This window comes from Tachypleus tridentatus, chromosome 1 (assembly GCF_004210375.1).
Source record: "Tachypleus tridentatus isolate NWPU-2018 chromosome 1, ASM421037v1, whole genome shotgun sequence".
NCBI lineage: Eukaryota > Metazoa > Arthropoda > Merostomata > Xiphosura > Limulidae > Tachypleus > Tachypleus tridentatus.
The window spans coordinates 93,633,746-93,656,574 of NC_134825.1; the positions used below are offsets into that span (position 1 = coordinate 93,633,746).

At 34.0% G+C, this 22,829-nt stretch overlaps 1 protein-coding gene across 1 annotated transcript in view; it reads right to left on the reverse strand.

The window, feature by feature from the left end:
* Positions 1-20,179, reverse strand: part of LOC143255700 (macro domain-containing protein CT2219-like) — a 35,467-nt gene extending 15,288 nt beyond the window's left edge. The window contains 3 exon segments of the mRNA XM_076511771.1: positions 5,840-5,968; positions 8,860-8,985; positions 19,881-20,179. Coding sequence (XP_076367886.1) covers positions 5,840-5,968; positions 8,860-8,985; positions 19,881-20,133 — 508 coding nt within the window. The 5' untranslated portion in view covers positions 20,134-20,179.
* Positions 20,180-22,829: the final 2,650 nt, after the last annotated feature.

Sequence of the window (22,829 nt, forward strand, 5' to 3'; positions counted from 1 at the left end):
TATATTGAAAGTGATTGATACTATTTATTGAAAAAACAAGTTTTTATTAATTCCAGTTTCTTAATATTACATTTAAAAATTACATCAATAATTATATAATCACACCTTCGTGTTTAATCCTTGTAGAAGTCATGTTCTTTTTGAAAGTGCTTTTCATTTCAAATTTTGTTCTGTGATAAAGAATGTGTATTGCACATACCATAGATATATTTTTCAGATTGTTTTAATCTTGAATACCCTAAATGTTAAGTTCTTATACTTTTAGTTTGTGCAGCCACACAAATACATGTATGGCATCCTCCTAAACGCTGTGTTTTATAGTAAGATGCAGACGTTGTAGATCTTGGAGCAAATCTGACACCTGGCACCTTAATAATTCAGCCATATAAGTAGGAAGAAAATGTATTCTCTACTTGAGAGTTCTCTGAATTGTAAAATAATGGCCTATCTGCTGGTTTCTGAATGAAATAAAAACACCTATTGGAACTTTCTTCTGACAGAATATTAAGGTCAGAGTTTAAAATAAATCCATTACTAGTTAGAATTTTAGATTTTCTTTTTTGTTTTATTGATGAGCTTTGCACAAACAAGGCTCTCAAGTTATTTTGGGACCCAAAAATATAGGAATGTGAGAAATTTGAAAATTAAAATGTAGGAAAAATAAATATTTCAATTCCATTCACCACTCCTTATAACTCTTCTTTACTACCTTTTCAATTTTTAAAAAGGAGCCACATTAAAAAGGTGTAGTGTATAAATTAAAAAACTTAAATGGCATTAAAAAGATTAATGGCCTTTTAAAAAACAAAAAACATTACCAAAGTGGGCAGTGTCACCATCACCAATAACACTGTCTAACCTTATGGACAAACCTTGGGACAGAACATGTTTAAAATGGTGCCGTCATTGAGAGTTGTAACGATGACGAGAAAGTAAAATGTAGCTTATTGTGATCTGAATGTTACATAAACTACACACTGCTGCATCAGTTCCAGATAAAAGAAAACTGTGACCAACGTGTAGTCGAGTTTGAACAACTTCCTCTTTAAAATTCTTATGGAAGCAAGACAGCCAAAGTCCAATATAGGATTTTATTTTGAAAAGCTTGTTTTCTCATTGCCCACTCCAAGTTGACTGCCAGCTGGCATGGAACCAAGCCTTGAATACAGGACAAAAGTCCATGTATGGAACAGGCACAGTGATGATAGTGCCAGAGAAATAGATTTAGCTGTGCTGTCAGCGAGCTTGTTCCCACGAATACCAACGCAGCCTAGTATCCAGAAAAACTGGATAGAAGTAAACGTTAAAGAGAAATGGGCCAGTTGGTTTTGAACATCGGTGAGAACAGGGTGTGAACTAACGTGATGCAATTCCAGGGGCCAGTAGAGAACAAAGCGAGTCAGTATAAAAAGTGCAGTTAGAGTATTGCTTAGGTTCTATGTGATCCAAGGCAGGAGAAATGGCATACAGTTCAGTAATGAACACAGAAGCTGTGAGGGGATTCTGTACACAACCACCAACATGGCAGAGCCCACACAGTCACCTGATTTTGAACCATCTGTATAAATAGGAATGGAAGGATGGTTCGATAGATGTTCAGCAAATAACAGACAGTATTTCCAATTGAGAAAGTCTGCTTTTCTTAAAGATAGATCACATTTGGGGACTGTAAGAAGCCATGGTGAGATGGGCTGACCAGTGGATACAGCAATCTTATCCAAAGACAGACCCAATTTATCCAACTGGAGCTGGATATGAAGGCCAAAAGGAGCAATGGCAGATTGTCTGTTCTGTAAAAGTATAGCCCACCAAGAAATGAAAACAAAACATGACGTCTTTGAGTGATCGAACCGTTGACACTGGAAATATTGGCTTGGAATGTATGGCCATACCCTGCAATTAAGATAACCTGCCTTGATGGTGGTAAGTGGACGTGGTGATGTAAATGTCAGAACAAAGATACTGGTCAGCATTTTAATTCCATCTTTGTGAGTGGAGATACGCCTCACTGCAGAAACTCCTTTAGTGGAGAAATCAGCAAGAATCTCTGACTCAGGGATGTTCTTGAAATCCCTCTCAACAATAACTCCTTGTGATGAATTCAAAGTAGCATGAAGTGTAACTCCGACAGGTATATCCCCAATTGCCTTTGAATGCAAGAGGAGTTCACTGTATTAACGTGGATGTTTTTACCAATATGTCACCAGATCGAAGCTTCTTTACTAAATTTGGAGAGCCAGCAAGTCCCTCTAGTCCCTTCTGAATGAAAAAGGGAGACATTTGTCCTAAACGTTTGTCTGAAAGAGAGTGTAGTATAAGAAAATGAGGTACAACAGGTGGTACAGATGGTAAGGATTGCTGCTTCGAATCTTCAAGACGTGGTCGTTTACCTATAGACTGTTTTTTTCACTATTTTATTAAGTATCCATAATAAAGAGAGGGAAATTTCGGAGCCCACTAACCCCACCCACCATGGAGCCCTATGAGGGGATGCACTACAATATTAAACAAGGACATTGCAGCAATGCCAGGGTTTCGTGAGCACTATACCCAAACACCAGCATCTGATACAATGTTCACAGCACCTGTTGAGAACATCCAACACTGGTACTTGGTTAACCCTAGCCCGAGTGGACCATACAACTGCCCCAGGGAGAGCCATCCAAGGCTACCCGTCTACAGGAATTCAAGGCCAAAGTGGTGCGTTAGGGTTCAACCCCTCAACCACCAGGATCCCCTCCTCCCCCCTTCACGGGCTGCCAGGCATGGCAAACACGAGTGAATGTTTATATCCCAGAGGAGGGAAACTGAAAGAACAGAACCTTCTCTGGGAGGTCCCTTCACCATGAACAGGAATCTGCCCCTAGGTGCAGTCTCACTGAAGGAAACTCTTGGCAGAACCTTTCTCAAAAATAGGCAGGATAAAAACTAGTGATTAGCAATTTTACAATCAAAATTACTTCTATCATAAGATTGTAATATTAAGCTGCTGATGCAGTAAATAGGTAATTTACCCCTTATTGGGTATAATAAAATTGGAATTATTGACAAATATGCTTTCATTTTCATCTCTAAGTGTCCATATTCTGATTGTCTACCACCATAATCTAATACAATTCTGCCACAGTTGATGTGCAGCAAGTGAAGTTTTTACAGAAACATACAGGTGATACAGACACAGATGTTTGGGCTTTCTATGTCAACTACTTCTATTATCAACAGCACAAGGTTTGTTTACCTTCATCAGTTTCCATATAGCTCCTACTGAAATATGAACTTCTGCCTCAAACTGTCACATGGAATTGCCTTCACCAGCCAAAAACCTGACTTCTACTCATTTATTATGTGGAATTTCTGTTCAGTGAGCCATGAGTGTATTCACTGTGTTGTTGATGGCAAAAGTATGACTGCCCATAGTTTTATTAGTATTTTACTGGTGTAGCATTGTCCAGTAGTAACTAACTATAAAATTATCCACATGCGACTAATTTGGTGTAGTTTATTTCTGTACAACATTTAAATGGGGAGGAATTTCATTGTTATTGCATGTTATTCAATGCTTCCATAATTATTTTTAAGACTATATACTTATGTTTATCTGTGCAGAAACAGAGAAAAGGGGGCCACACAAATATCATATTCTTTTTATAAATTTGTGTTCAGTATATTACTTTATGCTATTTATTCATTCCAAATCAACGAGGAAAATCCTTGATAGAAATTTCTTTCATTAACTGTGATCAGCTGTACTTGGCAGTTTTATTCACTTCATTTTAACTTAAAATTTTTCATAAGTTAAATAATTATTTTTCACCTCAACCTATAGTTTACATTTATGTTTAGAATAGCTTAAACCTCACTGACAAGCGTTTCTTAGTATAAATCTGTATGCTTTATAGACTATGTACTTCATATTATTGATATGCTGTTCCAGTATTCTAAATCTCTTTTCACTCACATAAAAATGTATATACTGAATTCCTAGCATGAACAAATAAATATATTGGAGAATGATAACCATTTCAATAGGCCAGGCTAATGAAGCACAAAGACTTTGACATGGGAGACAGGGGACAGAAAAGGCTTTTAAATTGTTTAGAAACTTCAGAGTTAACATTTTTTACTGCAACAATTTACTTAATTTCTGATAAACACAGATAAGTTTACAGTTCATTTTCTGCAACTAATTAAGAACATTTATCTCTCATAGGGTTGATCACAGTTAAAAGAATATTCATTCCACAGTTTAATGTTAATCTAATATTGATAGAAAACATTACTTCAAACATTGTGCATACAAGTTTCAAAACTTAAAAAATAATTAGAAAGGTATTAAATGGAACATATACCTCCAATCTTGCAGTTTCGGTCACAATCAGCTCTTGAGAAAAAAAGTGAATAAGTGTCTGTACATTTGTTGTTATCAACACATATGAACTGTTTTTGGCAGGACAATGAGAAACAACTTTCTATATATCTACACAAAGTTTCATCAAAATCTGATCATTTTTGACTGAATTATAGAGCAAAAATAGTGTGAAAAATTAATCCCCATGCTGACAGATAAACTTTTTTCATTTTTGTGACCTTGACCTTTGACTCCCAAAAATTAATCGCTTAAGTTTCATCATAGTCCAAATGTATACAAACTTTCATCCAAATCTATTCAGTTGTTTTTGAGAAATCTTAATAAAGAAATACAAACACAGGGAAGAAAACACAACCTCTATCACATTTAGTGGCAGAGGTAATATTTTTAACTCTTGTTTTAATAATTTTATCTAAAAAGTGTTTAAGAATTGGATTTTTCTTTGTAATTTAGTGTAAGTTGTAAAGAAAAAAAAAAGTTCCAAATCTCTTTAAATGTGTTGCTCCAAGGTGTCTTATTTTAAAATTTTAATACCTATACCAGTCACACTGTTTAACTAGAAAGCATTTCTGCCCATTATAAGGTATAGATTTTATAACTGCTAAGAAACTATCAATCCTTAACAAAAGCATCTGTGTCTACTTTCTAATGTGATTTTTCTTCTTCATTAGTAGTTTTATTATTATAGTCTTTGTTTCCACCCTTTGGTGGTGCAACATAAGGTCTGAAGTTATTAATGAGGCACAGCTTTGGAAATAGCTTCAGGTAATATTTTTAAATGATTAAAATAGCATATTATAAATTATTTATATCAATGTACAGTATGTAAAATGGTGTGTGAGCATAAATTTATGGTTTCATGGCTACCTAGAATACTTGTATAGATAAAACAAAGGAATGTATTGGGAAACTTAGAAATAAACCATAGATATAATAAATTTTTAGTTTCTTGACAAAAACAATTACTTAACTGAAATCAGTGTTCTGATTATTACTATTTTTGATTAGTTGAATATAATCAATTGAGATTAATGATTAAATGATCCAAATTAAAATGAACTGGATAAATGTTTAACATTTTGTGGGGGTTCAATATCAGCTTTAAGCTTTCCAAAAAACAATGCTTGACTTAGTTATAAAATCCTGGTATGAGTTATCTTATGATGTGGTTTATGGAATTAAAATGAAATTTTTTATTTTTGTAGAATAGGCATTTATAGCTGTGAACAGCCTCATTTGGTATTAGTTGGTTCACTGTTTTGGTATGTAAAAGTCTGCCTTCAAAACAGCCTCCCACCTCATTGATCTTTCATATATTCTTAATATAGCTAAGATAAGGCCCATGAACTACCCAAGTAAGAGAATACTATGAAAGGTTTTTTTATATATATAATATACACATTTTTGCAGTATTAAGACTTCTGTAGTTACACTTAACAGTAACAGGAAAAGATAAAATACTTATAATACCTCCTCCTCCTCCTCTTAAAGACTTGTTGGCAGCATTCACAATGGCATCTATCTCAAGAGCAGTGATATCACCAATGAAGATGGAAATCTTCTTATTTAAATCATGATGAATAGGATCAGTTGAAGTATCTAATAAAAAATGCATTTGAATAAGGGAAATTCATTAGTATGCTTATTTGTGTACATGTAGCTAAAAGTAAAAAGGTGTGAAAAAAAATGTAGCCATAAAAGGTTTGAAAGAACAATTTATAGAAATGAAATAAAGACTGGCAGCCAATCTGTTAGCAACACTTATAGCATTGATAAGAATTTTAGAGCAACTATTCATTCACCAACTAGCCATGCAGCATTTTGTTTTTAGAACCTGGGGCATGATGATGGGTAAAATAAAATATACAACCTAACTAACTAATGAATAAGCATTTACTGTAAAATTCTTATCAATGTTTTAAGTGTAGCTACTAGTTCGGCTGTCAGTTTCTACTTCATTTCTTTACATTTCATGTTCAATTTTTTTGCCATACTTTTTTCACACCTTAGGTGATTTTGATTAGATATCATTACGTTTTGTCAATACACACCAACACACTACAGCAAGTAAAAAAGTGACTCAATAATAACCAACATTAGCTTTAGGATCACAACCCTATTATTCAAACAGACTTAAGCTTTACAGAACCAATCATATTATTTACAGTATATGATGGTAGATTTTCCTCTAAATAACTGTTAAGTTCCTTTATAGTAACACCATGGAAATCAGATCAAAAGTCTCATCATCACCTACATCACTGAGGGTAGCCATATCAAACATTATTTACACTAATTGCTAAAACTAATATCACATGATGCTAAACACTCTTTGATCAGGAGAATTTCATAAAATTTAGCAATGTATAATAACTGGTCATTCATGATTCTTTTGAAACTTTGAGCTAGAAACTGCTAATCCAATTTGCTTGGCCAAACCAATATTTATGCCTTCACCCTCTAGTTTTGCTGTTCTAAGTCAGCTGTCTTTAATCCAAGTGACAAAAAAACTAGATAAAATGTTTCATCTTTACTATCAAGTGAAGCCGTAGTAAAAATTTCAGACTGATAGCTCACATAATTTTTTTTTTCTTTTTTAAATAGGTGTCCACAAAACTTTTGGTCAAAATTGAGCAGTGTTTCTTGAATAACTTTTGAAGCATTTGTGGAATACAAATACTGAGTGTATACATATTTAAAGGTTTTCAATAAATACATATTTCTTTTATAATGTATACAATGAAGAAAGCAGCAAATAAAAAAATATAACAAAAAGTGGGTACTAACTAGTGAACCACACTACCAAATAAAGATAAAGTTTGAGACACATTTCGCACATCAGCTAAAAAGGCACATTCCGTGTCTTGACTAAGAAGCAAAAAAAATCATAGCTGGAGACTTTAGTGTCAGAGAGACATGGGATACTGAGATAAAAACCTAACTGTTTAGAAAAAATTCCTGACAAAATGAATCAGCATCACCAAAAACAGCTAACAGGACAGCAACAAAAATTAGAGTGAATTAACAGGACAGCAATGAAAATTACAGAATGAATTAATCTTTGACACTAGTTACACGGTTTGTCACTACACACCACAAGTTAATTGTCTTGAATGATTTTGCCAAAGATATTAGATAATGGACAGAAATACATTCCATAAGAGCCAATAAAAAAGTGGACTTTGGTTACATTCTAATGGAAAACGTGTGCATGTGTGTATGCATTATACTAAAGTCGCATCAGGCTACCTGATGTGTCAACCAAGGGGAATGAGCCCCTGTTTCCAGTATTGTAAATCCTTAGACTTAATGCTGTCTCACTGGTAAACCAGTCTGATGGAATAGTCTATTTGATGATGGAAGATCCCTACTGAATCAACCAACTTAAAAGAAGTACTTTTAAAAGTAAACCTGCCAAACTTGTTGAATAATTGGAAAAACACTAAACATTGTACATACAGTTCTGTGTTTGCAGTATGCCAGAGCTTATAAAAAGTAATTGCCTGCTTGTGTTATAAATGATGGTCAGACTTATTCAGATGCTGAAGTAACCATACCATTAGTTTGAAAGCAGTTCCAAAATCTGATGATGAAAGTACAGGATAATTAGATATTACTATTAGACCCATTACATTTTTATACATGACATTTTTATATTCTAGTCCATAGGAATGTAAGAATTAGAAGTATGAATAATAACAGTATTCCAGCCATGCTATATTTGTCATATGTATATATTGCCAATGATGTATTTAACTCTATCCAGAACTCTTCATGCCAGCCATGATACATTAAACACAGCAACAATTAGAAAACTATCTACTTAACTCACTTCATATAACAACAACTGTTATGGTGTGTATACCTTTTACAAACCAGTAAAGAATTATTACACTTTTACTTGTTGTAAGACATTAGTATTATGCCTATTACAGTGTACTATTTAAAAATGTTAATAAGCCTAATACAACAAGTAAAATAGTGGTAACTCTTTGCCAGCTTACAAATGACACACACTCCATAACAACTGTTGTGATGAGATTAGTTCCAAATTGCAACAATTTTCATAACTGGTGGCTTCCATTAGTACAATAGCTTTCCACATGAAGAATCTGGACATATTTTCTGATGTTTAGTCATGGTTCAAGAACAATTTTGAGTACTTTGAACTCCACTATTTAGTTCAAAGTAACAACTGTGACATGACTGAAAATACCATTTATATAGAGATCAAATGACCAATAACTTGCATTTCAGATCAAATGACTGATCATCAGATGTTTCACTCATAACAATAAATAAAAGATGGATACTGACACAAATGGATAATTGTTGTATTACACACTTTTATCATTTTTCATACTTTTATATGTTTTTTAAACAAAGAGTAAAAATTCAGATACTTACCCACTATATGCTCTCATGTATAAATTTCTAGCTCTCTGCATGAAATAAAACTTTTGTTATTATTATCATCACTATGTACATACCACTATCCTTCTGTAAATGTTTGTTTCTGCAGTAATCAGGCCATGATGGAATATCATCCAACGTGATGTACTTGGAACACTTATAGCCGAGTCTCTTTTCATTCAAAGGCATCTTCAAATATTTTTCTGAAAATTGGAGATCAAACATCTAATCAAATGGATATTAGTGATAACATGAATTGAAGTAAACATTAGAAAAACAATAGGCTACTGTACACAATTAACAAAATTATTTTATTAGTAATAGGTTGTAACAAGTAACTGTCAACATTGTTCCTTGAAAAACAATAAACAAGCAGCTAATTTATTTAGTCTAATAATTTGACCATGGGGTCATCTTTAACATTCAATACGTGTCTAATCCTCACTCTCAAATTTCTAGCAGTTTAGTATTTCATAATTCTGTTGAATGTAGAAATGTGTGGATGCCTTCTCAGTGTCTCAGCAACTCCCGTATGTAATCATATCAAATTTATTATATGACACATTTAATTGAAGTGCATGTAAACAGTATGTTTTTTTTATAGCAAAGCCACATTGAGCTATAAGCTATGTCCACAGGGTGGAATTAAACCCCTGATTTTAGCACTGTAAATCTGTAGACTTACTACTGTCCCAGCTGGGGATGAGTATATGTCAAATTCAGGTAATTTCTAAAATTACAAGAACAGATTGAACATTAATTATTAGACTATAAAGAATAATATCTTTGTCTTAATTATATATACAATGTTTAAATATTAACATATTTGAAATAAGATAAAATTTTAAATTATAAAGGTACACCTCTATAATTAATTAGGATACAAAAATGTCATTATAAAAATCAGTGATGCACAAGTCCCCAAAAGTTTCAGAATCTCATATGCAGATAGAGAGGGCACTGATAGTGTTCTCTGAACTAAAAATATGTGGCTTACAAAAAGAAGGTTGGATGCAATTGAGACATGAGCTGAAAAAAACACCCCAAAAGAACAAAATATTTGGTGGGGTGGGTAGCAGACATTTCCACCTTGATAATCCAACCTGCCCAAGCAGCTTCTCTGATGAGAGGTTGGGTGAATGTGGAAGACTGTGAAAGATAGAGCTAGAAGAAGTCAGGTGTCATATAAAGATTGAAACCAAGCACACAAAAAAGTAGGAATCAGGCAAATGACATGACCATCTAATAGAAAACATAGGGTGTCAATGCCAGCCTACAAGGAAGCTCAGAATTGATAAATTTGATCCTTGCAAGTAATAAGGATGTGAAGATAATTGTCAGACACATTGAATCTCATTGTCTAAAGCTTTGGGAGAAAGATCCACCTGAGAGACAGGTAGATTTTATGGTGAACCAATGCATGTTAAGAAAGCAATTCAGATAGAATAAAATGAAAACAGGATGCCAATACCTGGTCGTTTTGAGGTAGACAAAAAGTTGGGAATATAATCGTGGAAACACAAGATAAACCTATTCAATGATGAGAAACAGGATCTTGAGGGGGGAAAAGAGGGACAGGGGATAAGGCAAGAGATTTGAGTAAAATAAGGGAGAATTCTAACAAAACCCAAATGACCAAAAGGTATTCTGAACAATGAAATGTTAAGTGCATGAGAATATGTAGTACATGAGGGGCACAGCTACTAAGCCTACACAACTGGTCTGTAAAATATCAGGCAAAGGGTGAAAATAAAAGAAAAACTTGAAACAACATACTGCAGTTACTAAGGCAGGGGAAGGATCATAGGACATGTGACAAAGACAAAACACCACATAAATGTTTCATTAATTCTAAAAAAGGTGACAGATCTAGATGCTTCAACAGATTGGGAACTTCCCTGCACAACAAAGAAAGCAGGAAAAAAAGCTGTTCAAATTGCTTATAGATCTGAAGATCCCTCAGTCTCGATGAAACAAACAATCTTCTGACAAACTACAGCCAACACTTCCTCAGCTGATAATACTACACCTGCAACTATTGTCACAGCCTGTTGAATGCCAGCAGTAATAGTAGTCATAACAGTAACATGGAAATTCAAATATACTAACAAACTACTAGTAATTGAGAAATATAATTCACAATAAAATAAAGAAATGCAAACTTATAGTGGATGATAAATAATACTTTGAATGTGCTTAAAATGCACTAAAAATGTTTGAAATCAAGTACTAGGTCTTGAAAAGTCAAGAAGATTGGATTCAAATGCATAGAGGGAGTCAGCTGCAATAAGGGTTTGACGCATTTCTACTGGTGAAGGACTGTCACATGCTAACTTGCATGTTTAAATGAAGCTGAACTACATGATATACGTGTGGAATTAGGTGGGAATTTCAAGGCTAGTAGGAAGTAAAAATGTGTTTACTAGAGGGCAGTAAATCAAGAATAGCTATAACTGTGAGAGGAGGTAAGTAGTTGTATCGCATTTAATGTTTTGTTATAACACTAATATTATTAATAAAAAAAAGGTTAATATTTTCACTTCTGCATAGCTACACAGTTTTGCCTGTAAACAAAACAAACTACTTACAAACTTTCTTTTAGAATTTTTAAGCCATTTCCAAGGAATAACTAAGAACTCATCATTCAATGAGAAGATATTATCCATTTCCTAATTTTCAAGCATTTTCCTTGGTTTTGGTACAGGCTTTGATTGCTTATCCCTCACTTACTAATAAAAACTTTCAAAACAGCTTTAAAAAAGTTTAAATACTATTGGATAGACCAACTATTAAACTATTACATATTAATATATTAAATATATAGTTTTAAGTGTTGTTTTTTTATAATTTTTGCAAACATTCCTTTAAATCTGAACTGTAAAAACATTTGTGTTAAATTATATACATTTGAAAGCTATAAAAATCATCTTCAATGAGAAGACTTCAGATAACTTGAAATAAGGTTGGAGATAGGTTGAACAGGTAAACAAACAAAACTATTAAAAGTTTAACACAGTAAAATAAACACAAAGTTTGGTTGATTGTTTGGTGTTTTATGGTGCCAAACATCTGGCAAAAAGTTAAAATTAAAGTAAAATTATTAAAATCTATAAAAAAAATTAAGGTAAAACAAAACAAAGTTTAATTTTTAAATTAAAAATATAAATAGCATTAAATCCAATTTTTACATCTAGAAGTAGATGTTAAAGAGAAATGGGCAAGTCAGTTTTGAATATCGATGAGAACAGGGCGTGAATTCTTCTCTTTGAGACACAAAGAATTTCCAGTGATGATATATTCACCCATTTAGACAGATATTTAATAAAAGTTGGCCTCTGTCTTCTATGGTGTCAAGTTTTGCATGTACGTGCCAAATTCTTTACAGTAAGTTTCTGTGACTTGTTGGCAATAAATTCAACAATAAACAAACACAGTCCACTTGTTTTAAAATAACATCAAAACAAGTGAAATGTTATCACAGTAACATCCAGAGCTTCAAAATAACTGTTTCTTTTTGTCGAAGTCCACACAGGCTAAGTCAATTACTTCAGAACAGAATTTGACAAAAATTATTCTTTCAACACTTATTACAATAAAATGTGGTAATTTCACCTGAAAATCACCACTAATCAATATTTATGGCTAAACTCACAATTATGCAGTATAGATCTATCTTTTGAACTAAACATCCAATGTGTATATTCCAACAGAGATTAAGAACATTCCACACATATTAGGATGCAATAATACTCATTTAAAAGAATGAAAAAAGAATGACATTCTGGTAACATGATGCAATAATACAACAATCACCAATTTACAACTGAACTACATGACATATGAGTTGTAAATAGTTGTGTATACGAACCCGTGAAACTATTGCTTTAAAAACAAAATTTAATACACTATATAAACTATCTGGATCATAAACATCACATTAAACTTATACAATCATGTATATTTAAGAGATGGTCTCTCCTTCCTTCAATCTTTCCAGTTACAACTAGACTTTCAATTTATTCTTTCTTAATAACATCTCTCAGAAACTCAAACTGTCTTTCTGACGTTAATCAGAAGCTTCACCTACAGCCTGCTTTTAACAAAATATCTTCATTTGAGTAATGCGTGATGACGAGAAAACCCACTTGCAGAGAAAATTATATGTAATGGCTGGTATAGATAGAGAAAGCACTATGTAGAGGGACAAACATTTCAACCTTCTTCAGTCATTGTCGACTTATTTTCTATCCTCATTACAGTAGTTTGATTCCAACAGAGGTTTCTTAAAATTCTCAAGTCTTTACTACTGATGTTTAATGTTTTCATTAACTCTCATGTTTGACTATAAAAAGCTTTAGTATAATCAATAAAACACAAGAAAAGGTCCTTCACTTTACTGGCATCACTGAAAATATTTATATTCTGAAGATAGCATTTCTTGTATACTACAACAATCTTCACTGAACTTTTACAATCTCCAGTTTTATTTTAATTCTAACTTTTCATCATCAACACCTTTAATAGGATCTTTGTTACATGGTTCATTAAGCTGATGGTTTGATAGTGTTCAAATTCAATGGCTCCACATCTTTTGGAAAGCACAATAAAGGTATTTCATCATTTTCATAAACCTCACTAATAATAGTCAATTTTACTTGATATCATTCTATAATGACATCACCATTCTTAGCTTTTATACATCCACTAGCAGTGCATCTTCCAATGATGTCACGATATTCCTATACATTGAAGTAACATCTTTACCCTTATGTTTTTCTATTTCTATACATTTTTTGTCAACTTGTGTTTCCTTTTCTTCATTGCAAAGTGATCAAATTCTTTTGTCAAGTTTATTATATTCTTCCATACTATGAATTTTTATCTTCCCTCTGTCTTCCACAAACTCAAGAACTTCCTCCATTACTCATTTCTATTTCTTTTGTCTTAACACTAATGGAAAAATCTGTCTGTTCTAACCAGTGCTTCTTGAAAAAAAATTTATGACTGTCATATTTCCTTCAAGTACCTGAAAACAGTTTTTAACTGCATTTGTATACCTTTCTTTAATTATACATACATGTTTTTCCACTAGAACTGTATGATCAAGTTCTTTTTTGCTTTTAGTCTCTTAGGTTTCCTCAGTCTTACTTTGATTGCACATGCTACAGGAACATGACTGCTCCAACAATCAGTCCATGGGTAAGTTTCCAACTGTTGCACTGCATTTATCAATCTTTTTATAATCAATTTGGTTTATAATATTACTTACAGGACTTTTCCATGCGCACCTTCTTCTCAAGCCAAGCGTTTGTAACGACTTAATCATTTCCAATACATCAATCAATCTATTTCTTCTCATTTTTTTTTCTCTCTCCAAGTCTATGTAATTTAGCAATATTATTCCCCTGCTCACAACAACCTTTTACATTTAGACATCCAATCATTATGACTGCTCTTTTAGATTTGCATTGCTTCTTTTGCTTTATCAATATCTTCATAGAAACAATCAATGTCCTCTTGCTCATTTTACAATTACTGGTGCGTAGACTTGTATTATTATAACATTCAAAAGATCAGCCTTTATTTTCACAACCATCATTCCATTAAATATTGTCCAAAATTCATGTAAGCACTTTCAGGTTTCTCTGTCCAAAATCAACCCAATTCCTCTTTTGTGCATCTAATCTCCAAAATAAATGATCTCCATACCTTCTGAAACAAGGTTCCAGCATCTTCCTAACATGTTTTACACATACCCAGAATATTGATTTTTAATTTCATTTCATGTTTGGCATTAATTTTTTTTGTTTAATTTGGTGTAAAGTCCCAACATTCCACATTACTACCTTGACAGTTCTATTCTGGGTGAAGAAAGTAGCATGGTGAGAGCTAGGAGTCATCTACTGCATGCAAATTTCCTTATCAGGTGAGGTGTTCTCTCCATTTCTATCAAAGAACCCCTTTATGTCACTGGGATTTTTTTTTTTTAATTTGTGGTATACCATAGATTACACTGCAGTAAGTTGCCACATCATGCTGCATCTTGCAGCATTCAATTAACTTCTGCAGGGCTACGCTGTCATTGTCTGTTGGTTGATTTAGTGTTTTATGGCACAAAGAAGCTAGGCTATCTGCACCAAACATCCAGTAAAAGGTTAAAAGTAAATTTGGCAAAATTCATAAAACACAAACAGCATAAAACCAATGTTTATATATAGTCTACAATGTTAAGAGAAAAACTACAGTAGATCAAGTTGTAAAAGACTTTCTGTAGCATAACCGTAATTATCATAACTTGCCAGGAAGACTAAGAGGTTAAGTACAAAAACTTAAATGCAGGTTAAATGGCATCGACTACAGCTTGTCTCTCACAAAATTATAGGAAAATGATCACTGCCTGGTGGTTTATTGTCAACTCTCCATGAAAAATGGGAAAATATTGAAGGGGAGAAAATTGAGAGATCAATAGCAGTAAAGGACTGACTAGGTGTATGAAAATGAGTAAAAGAAGCAGTATTGGAAAAAGAAAGGTTGTAATCAGAGAGCATATGCTCTACAGAATGACCCCTCCTATCAATATCAGCACTTCCCCAGAGGAGATGATGCCCACTAAAGTCCCCCAGGAAGAAAAGGGGAACAGCAACTGTTCAATGAGAGCATCAAGATCTGATTGATCATATGTATCTCCAGATGACAGGTAGACAGAACAGTGATGGTATGACTCAAGGAAACATGGATGGCTACGGCCTCCAAGGGTGTGTCGAGTGGCAAAGACAGAGTGGACACATGCTGATAAACCATCAGTGCCACCCCTTCATGTACTCATCCATCACACAGTCTGTTATTTCTGTATGAAAAAAACTGCTGAAAGGTGACTGTATCGGCAGGTTTCAGAAATGTTTCCTGTAAGGAGAGACAAACAGGAGGGTAGAAAGCAATCAGTGTTTTGATGTCATCCAAATTAAAATGTAAACCTTGGCAGTTCCATTGTATCAGGGTGGCCATTTTTCTACACATGCAGGTGAATTGGGTGGAGAACCCTTCTGTTTCTGACCACATCTTTTTTCTTTACTGTCTTTATTTGAGGGAGGTCTATAGAACTTCATGGATCCTGACCTGTGTTGAATGGGCAGGTCTTTGCTGTTGGCAGAGGATTCCAGTGACTGAGGGCATGAAGGAATTATCGTTTTGCATCTTGAAGTGGAAGAAGATATATCTAAGGAAATGCCTGTACCTAGAATCAAAGGAATTGGATCTTGAGATTTACTGGAATGTATGTAAGGGACAGAGATGAGTGTTTAAGTTGATTCATCAACTTTTTTAACCATGGAGGTCAAAAGACTTTTCATTTGTTTTAAGAATGATTATTTTGGAGGCATGGAGAAATCTGTCTGCACTCCAACTGTAGTAGTGGAACAAAGTGCAGCAGCATATATCTGAGATGAGGTGGTGGATTCCAGCTTTCAAGACTCAGGACAAGTAAAGTTATGAACTGTTTTCAAATAGTGCACCTCTTTTTCTTCCAACTATTTAGGGCAAGATCAAAAGTAGGATGGGTGAGATCCATTGCAATTGATGCAATGAGGGTGTGTCTCACACTCAGAGGCCATTGCAAAAGCACACATCAAGAAACCATGATATGATCGAACAGTTGACACTGGAAACATATGAGAGGGTTTAAAATGTATGGCCATACCCTGCAATTAAGATAACCTGCCTTAATGGTGGCAGGTTGACGTGGTGATGTAAATGTCAGAATGAGGATATTGGTTGGCGTCATAATTCCATCTTTGTGAGTGGAGATCTACCTCACTGCAGAAACCAGCAAGAATCTCTGAATCTGTTCTTCAAATCCCTCTCAACACTAACTCCTCGTGATGAATTCAAAGTTGCATGAGGTGTAACCTCGATAGGTATATCCCCAATTGAATGCAAGAGGTGTTCACTGTGTTGAGATGTGGATGTTTCCACCAATATGTCACAAGATCAAAGCTTCTTTACTGACTTTGGGGAGCCAGCAAATCCCTCTAGTCCCTTCTGAATAAAGAAGGGAGACATTTGCCCTAAAGGTATGTCTGAAAGAGAATGTAGGATAAGAAAATGAGGTACAACAGATGGTACAGATGGTAAGGATTGCTGCTTGGAGTCTTCAAGACGTGGTCGTTTACCTATATACTGTTTTTTCACTATTTTATTAAGATTTTTAATTGGAGTATCCATAATAAAGAGGGAAATTTCGGAGCCCACTGACCCCACCCACCATGGAGCCCTATGAGGGGACGCACTACAATGTTAAAAAAGAACACTGCAGCAATACCAGGGTTTCGTGAGCACTATACTCAAACACCAGCATCAGATACAATGTTCACAGCACCTGTTGAGATCATTCAACACTGGTAATTGGTTAACCCTAGCCCGAGAGGACCGACCGATTGACCCAATGAGGGCCACCCAAGGCCACCCGTCTACAGGAATTCAAGACCAAAGTGGTGTGTTAGGGTTGGACCCCTCAACTACCAGGATCCTCTCCTCCCCTTCACAGGTTGCCACACATGGCAAACACGTGAGTAGATGTTTAGATCCCAGAGGAGGGAAACTGAAAGAACAGAACCTTCTCTGGGAGGTCCCCTAACCATGTACAGGAACCCACACCAAGGGGTGTTGTTATCGAAATGCATCAGGTATCCACCAGATTAGATTATTTACCATCGTGCTCCCTAAGCAACTTATGGATGCTTTGCCTTGCCTAAGGGTAACCCAAAAAATACAACAGTTAGAATGTACTTGTCTCACTGTTAACCTAACAGTTAGCTATCCTGCTGCTAAATGCAATTTAATTTCATATCCAGAACTATGTTCAATAAATATTTGTTTAGCACTATGAATATAAAATTAAAGGTTAATACCTTAAATTAACATATTAATATTAAAAAGTTGAAGAGGTCAAAGAGTCACCAGTGATTGTTTTGCTTGATTTCAGTTACTACTATAAACAATAATAGAACAAATACTGTTACATTTTGAAAAGCATTAATATCTGTATCACTATTCAAATCAATTAATCAAGTTTATTAAAATTGTTATATGCATGAATAAATATCCATTTCCTTAATTATTTCTGTTAAACACACTTTAAAATATCTAAAATAATACACACTTTGTATAGTTGAAACAGTATTATCTGTTCATTTTTGAATTTCATGCAAAGCTACATGAGAAATTTGTTCTAGCCATCCCTAATTTGATAGTGTAAAACTGGAAGGAAGGCTAGCTGGTCATCATCACCCACTACCAACACTATGGCTACTCTTCGACCAATAAATAGTGAAATTGACCAGCACATTATAATGTCCACACGACTGAAAATGTATATTTTGAGTCACAGAGATTCAGTCCTGTGACCCTCAAACTGAGTCGAGTGCTCTCATTACTTGGAAATGCTGGGCCTGCTGGAACAAAAGTTACCATAAAGGATATTTTCAAGAATTTTTTTTTTTAAATTACTGGAACTTTTACACCATTAAATGAACTAGTGAGTTGGTTATATCTGTTATAAGATCAATATTATTCTTTTCACTGTAAACATAAGCTCAAAAATCCTACTCGTATACATTTTATTTTTTTAAGCTAAAGGGCAATAGCTTTTTAACGTTCCATTATTTTTGTATTTCAATAAATCTCAGCATTCTCCTTTTTACAAGTAATTTTCATACTCATATAAACTAGGTGTTTTGTTGAACTTATTTCTCCACACAAGGTCCTTTTTTGTGTTGTAAAAGCTAGAAACTCTATGCTTACTCTAAGGTATTAAGCAATCAAAAGTAACTTTTATTTTCTATTATATAAATAGTATAAAAAAGCAATGTGCCAAATATTCTTCTCATTAATGTCACTTCTAACCTGAAAAATATCAAACCCAAGTTTAATATAGAGTGTAATCTTTAATTCATATTATTATCAATCAAAGATTTATATAAATTGAAAATACAGATGCTGTCAGATAAATTGCAAATATAAATAACATCTCAACTACTACATCTGTCATATCACAGTTGGCTTGGAAAAAACTGATATCAGAAAAAAAGCCTCCATCAGATATGGTGCAACTAACATCATATTTACTTTACTTTCACTTAGAAATTCTTTTTAACAACAGATGCAGCACAATAATTATGTGATCCACCCACGATGCAAGTTTATTACATTCATTAAATTTGTTGAAGAACAATTTAACAGTTTGAATTCCACAGATTAGTCTTATCTTTAAAATTCAACTTCATAATCCAACACTCAGAAAGGCTACTTATATAATGGATAGAAGTATCTAAGCCAATTTCAATTACCCCAGGACCCATAGATACACGAGTCTGAAAGGCATACTGAAAATAATACATTTTGTATCAAAAGGAAGTTTAAAAGTAGTAAAAATAAGTGTTTTAAGGATAAATACAGTAATATTCTAACTGAATTTTTCTATCAATATTCAAAATATATTGACTAATAAGTAAGCATGATCTTAAACTCCCTTTGTGGTGTTAACTTTCAAATTAACTGTTACTTAAAATTTTGATAATCACTGTGAATAACATGTTAAAAGTAAAGAACAATATACCATCTGCCATTAAATCACCAGTCAGATACATAACCAGAAAAAATCAACAAAGCCAAGTTATAAAATTTTCAACTCATACAATTTCTTCTCCTGCATTTTCTCCACACTTTTGAAAACCCTGAACAAATAAGTAACAAGTAAATTTTAAAACACATTCATGTCTTTAATATAATGTTACACAAAACTATGCAATATCAATAAATTAACAAGTAATAACTGTTAATTTTCCCATACTATTTGATACAGTATTACTACTAGCATAATATGCTACCTTATACACGTACTAATGAGCACTGTACAGCATTATTAAATTCGATATCTTAAAACAGTACTTCAAAAGATGCAAATAGTTAGGCTGCCACAGCTTCATAATTTGACATACATAAGCTATTACAATATTGTTTAAAAGTTAAAAATCTCAGACAATTTCTATAACGTCTGCACTTAATTTTAATTCAACTTTTAAACAGAAGTTTGACATCTTACTTTTCTCACTTTCAGGTAAATCTTCACCTTCTGATGATGCCATCATGCGTAATAATTTTGTGTTCGCGAAATAGAATCTTTCAGTTGTAGCAAAAGTAACACTAGGCCTATCGAGAGTTTCCTTTTTACAGCCGCAAATACGCAGAACGTTTGGCACTCGGTATCTTATGCAAATTTGACTTGAAAAGCAGCGAAAATTGCCCAGTTTGCTACAAAGGTAACTAAATTTACCAATTACTCTTGGAGAAATCATATTGTGTGCTTCTTAAGCGCCCTCTCTGGCTGAGTATCAGATTGAAAATATCTCCCATTATTTCGCCCGATTCCACCATCACATGTTTAACATGACTGAAAAATACAGTCTATAAGTTATTGATAAATAAGTTTGCATATGTATCTATAGCGTTTACTATTTATTCAGTCTTACTGTTATATTCGCATGAAATTGTATAAAACTTTATTTTTTTCTTACAAATGAAAAAATGTGGTATTTTATAACATGTTTCTAAAACTGGAAAGGTTATATAATTAAACATGTAGTAATGGAATAACATTTAACTACTAATGACCATCACATTCTCATTACTATACTTTTACGAAAATCAAAAGACCTCCCATGTTCTGCAGACTTACGATGTTAGAAGCCTAGTTTCGATACCAGTTATGGGCAGAGCACAGATAACTCTTTGCGCTTAACTACAAACAAAAACCAGTATATAGGTAAATAACAATTACATTTCTAATTTTAGGAAAGCGACTATCAGATTAAATGGGTGATCTAAATCGGGAAAATGTTAATATGTCTTTGGATGTTTTCTTCTGAATGATCTAGCTAACTGAAAAAAATGTTTTGTACCAAAATTATTTTTGAAAATATGTTGATAAAAAACTAATCAACAAATAAATGGGAAAGGGGAACTCCACTTTCCTACATAATAGGAAAAACAACATTTGAATAGGAGATGAACAAGATCTTTCAAATAATGAAGGGCCTGGCATGGCCAAGCGCGTAAGGCGTGCGACTCGTAATCCGAAGGTCGCGGGTTCGCGCCCGCGTCGCGCTAAACATGCTTGCTCTCCCAGCCGTGGGGGCGTATAATGTTATGGTAAATCCCACTATTCGTTGGTAAAAGAGTAGCCCAAGAGTTGGGGGTGGATGGTGATGACTAGCTCCCTTCCCTCTAGTCTTACACTGTTAAATTAGGGACGGCTAGCACAGATAGCCCTCGAGTAGCTTTGTGCGAAATTCCAAAACAAACAAACAAATAATGAAACAATAAAAAAAACACTAAGACGTGTTTATTTTTAAGGGCGAGGCTGCATAATAAATTAACTGTTCTGTGTGTAATGCAGGGACAAAATCCAACATTTTAAGTTTACAGGTCATCAACCTCATAGCAGAATTATCATTTTCGTGAGCTTGTTTGTTTTTTTGAATTTCGCGCAAAGCTACATGAGGGCTATCTGCGCTAGCCGTCCGTAATTTAACAGTGTAAGACTAGAAGGAAGGCAGCTAGTCATCATCACCCACCGCTAACTCTTGGGCTACTCTATTACCAAAGAACAGTGAGATTGCCTGTAATATTATAATGTCCCCACGGCTGAAAGGGCGAACATGTTTAGCACGACGGGGATGCGAACCCGCGACCCTCAGATTACGAGTCGCACACCTTAACACGCTTAGCCATGCCGGGCCTTAAATAATGTTCTGAAAAACTTTCGACTCGAAGGGTATCAAAGTTGAATAAAGCTAGGGTTTTGCGCCTTTCTTAACAAAATGATTGAAATAAAATATATTGTTATGGTAGGCAAATATCAGAAACCTCATTCTTTTACAATACACATTTATTATTTTTTATATATTAAATGTGTATTATAAAAAATAATAATAATTATAGACTTATAATTGCCAATACACTTAAATTCCTATTTGGCCACTTTTCTAATTAAACTATACATGTAAATTTTGGTAGCAGATTCCAATTAAAAAGACCATTTTTTGTTTCGTTTTATATGTGAAAACGGCTGGTGTGAGTAGAGAAAGCACCATGTAGAGGAGCAAACAGCGTTTCGACCTTCTTTGGTCATCATGAACCTGACGTTTTTACATATATAATTTTCTCTACAAGTGAGTTTTCTCGTCATCACGGATTATTTGTTCCGTTTTGTTTTGAGGCAGATATTTTTGGATATGTGTGACTTAGGTTTATGATTAGTTAGCTCTAGAAAGAATGTAAACTTTAATGGTAGTTTTGGTGTTTTCTGACAGATTGTTTGCAACTTTAAAATAGAAAATTTACCCTTGTCTGTACCCGTTAAAATGTTGTTTCTCTTGATCCTGTGCATATGTTGTGTAAAGTCAACTTAATAAAAGTATAAGTTTAATTGTTATATTAAATTGCCATTTTTAGGGCGATTTAGTTTGTTTGTTAGTTGCTTGTTTTCTCAATTTCGCGCAAAGCTACTCGAGAGCTATCTGCGCCAGCCGTCCCTAATTTAGTAGTGTAAGACTAGAGGGAAGGCAGCTAGTCATCACCACCCACCGCCAACTCTTGGGCTACTCTTTTACAAATGAATAATGGGATTGACCATCACATTATAATGCACCCACGGCTGAAAGGGCGAGCATGTTTGGTGCTACCGGGATTCGAAGCCGCGACGCTCGGATTACGAGTCGAACGCCTCAACATGCTTGGCCATGCCGGGCCCTTTTAGGCGATTTAGACTTATAATAATCTATTGTAGGCAATATATTGAGTAATTTACAAACCTTTTAGGACAGGAAAGTAACAATTTAGTACTGAAAATCTTTAAAGACTTGATTGAGAAAGTTTTAATTATCATATTTTCTTTGTGGAAATAATTAACGATAAGGAAATGTGATGTCCTTTTCAGAACGAATTGATTATAAATGATGCAATTAACCAATTATAAATTATTCAATTAATT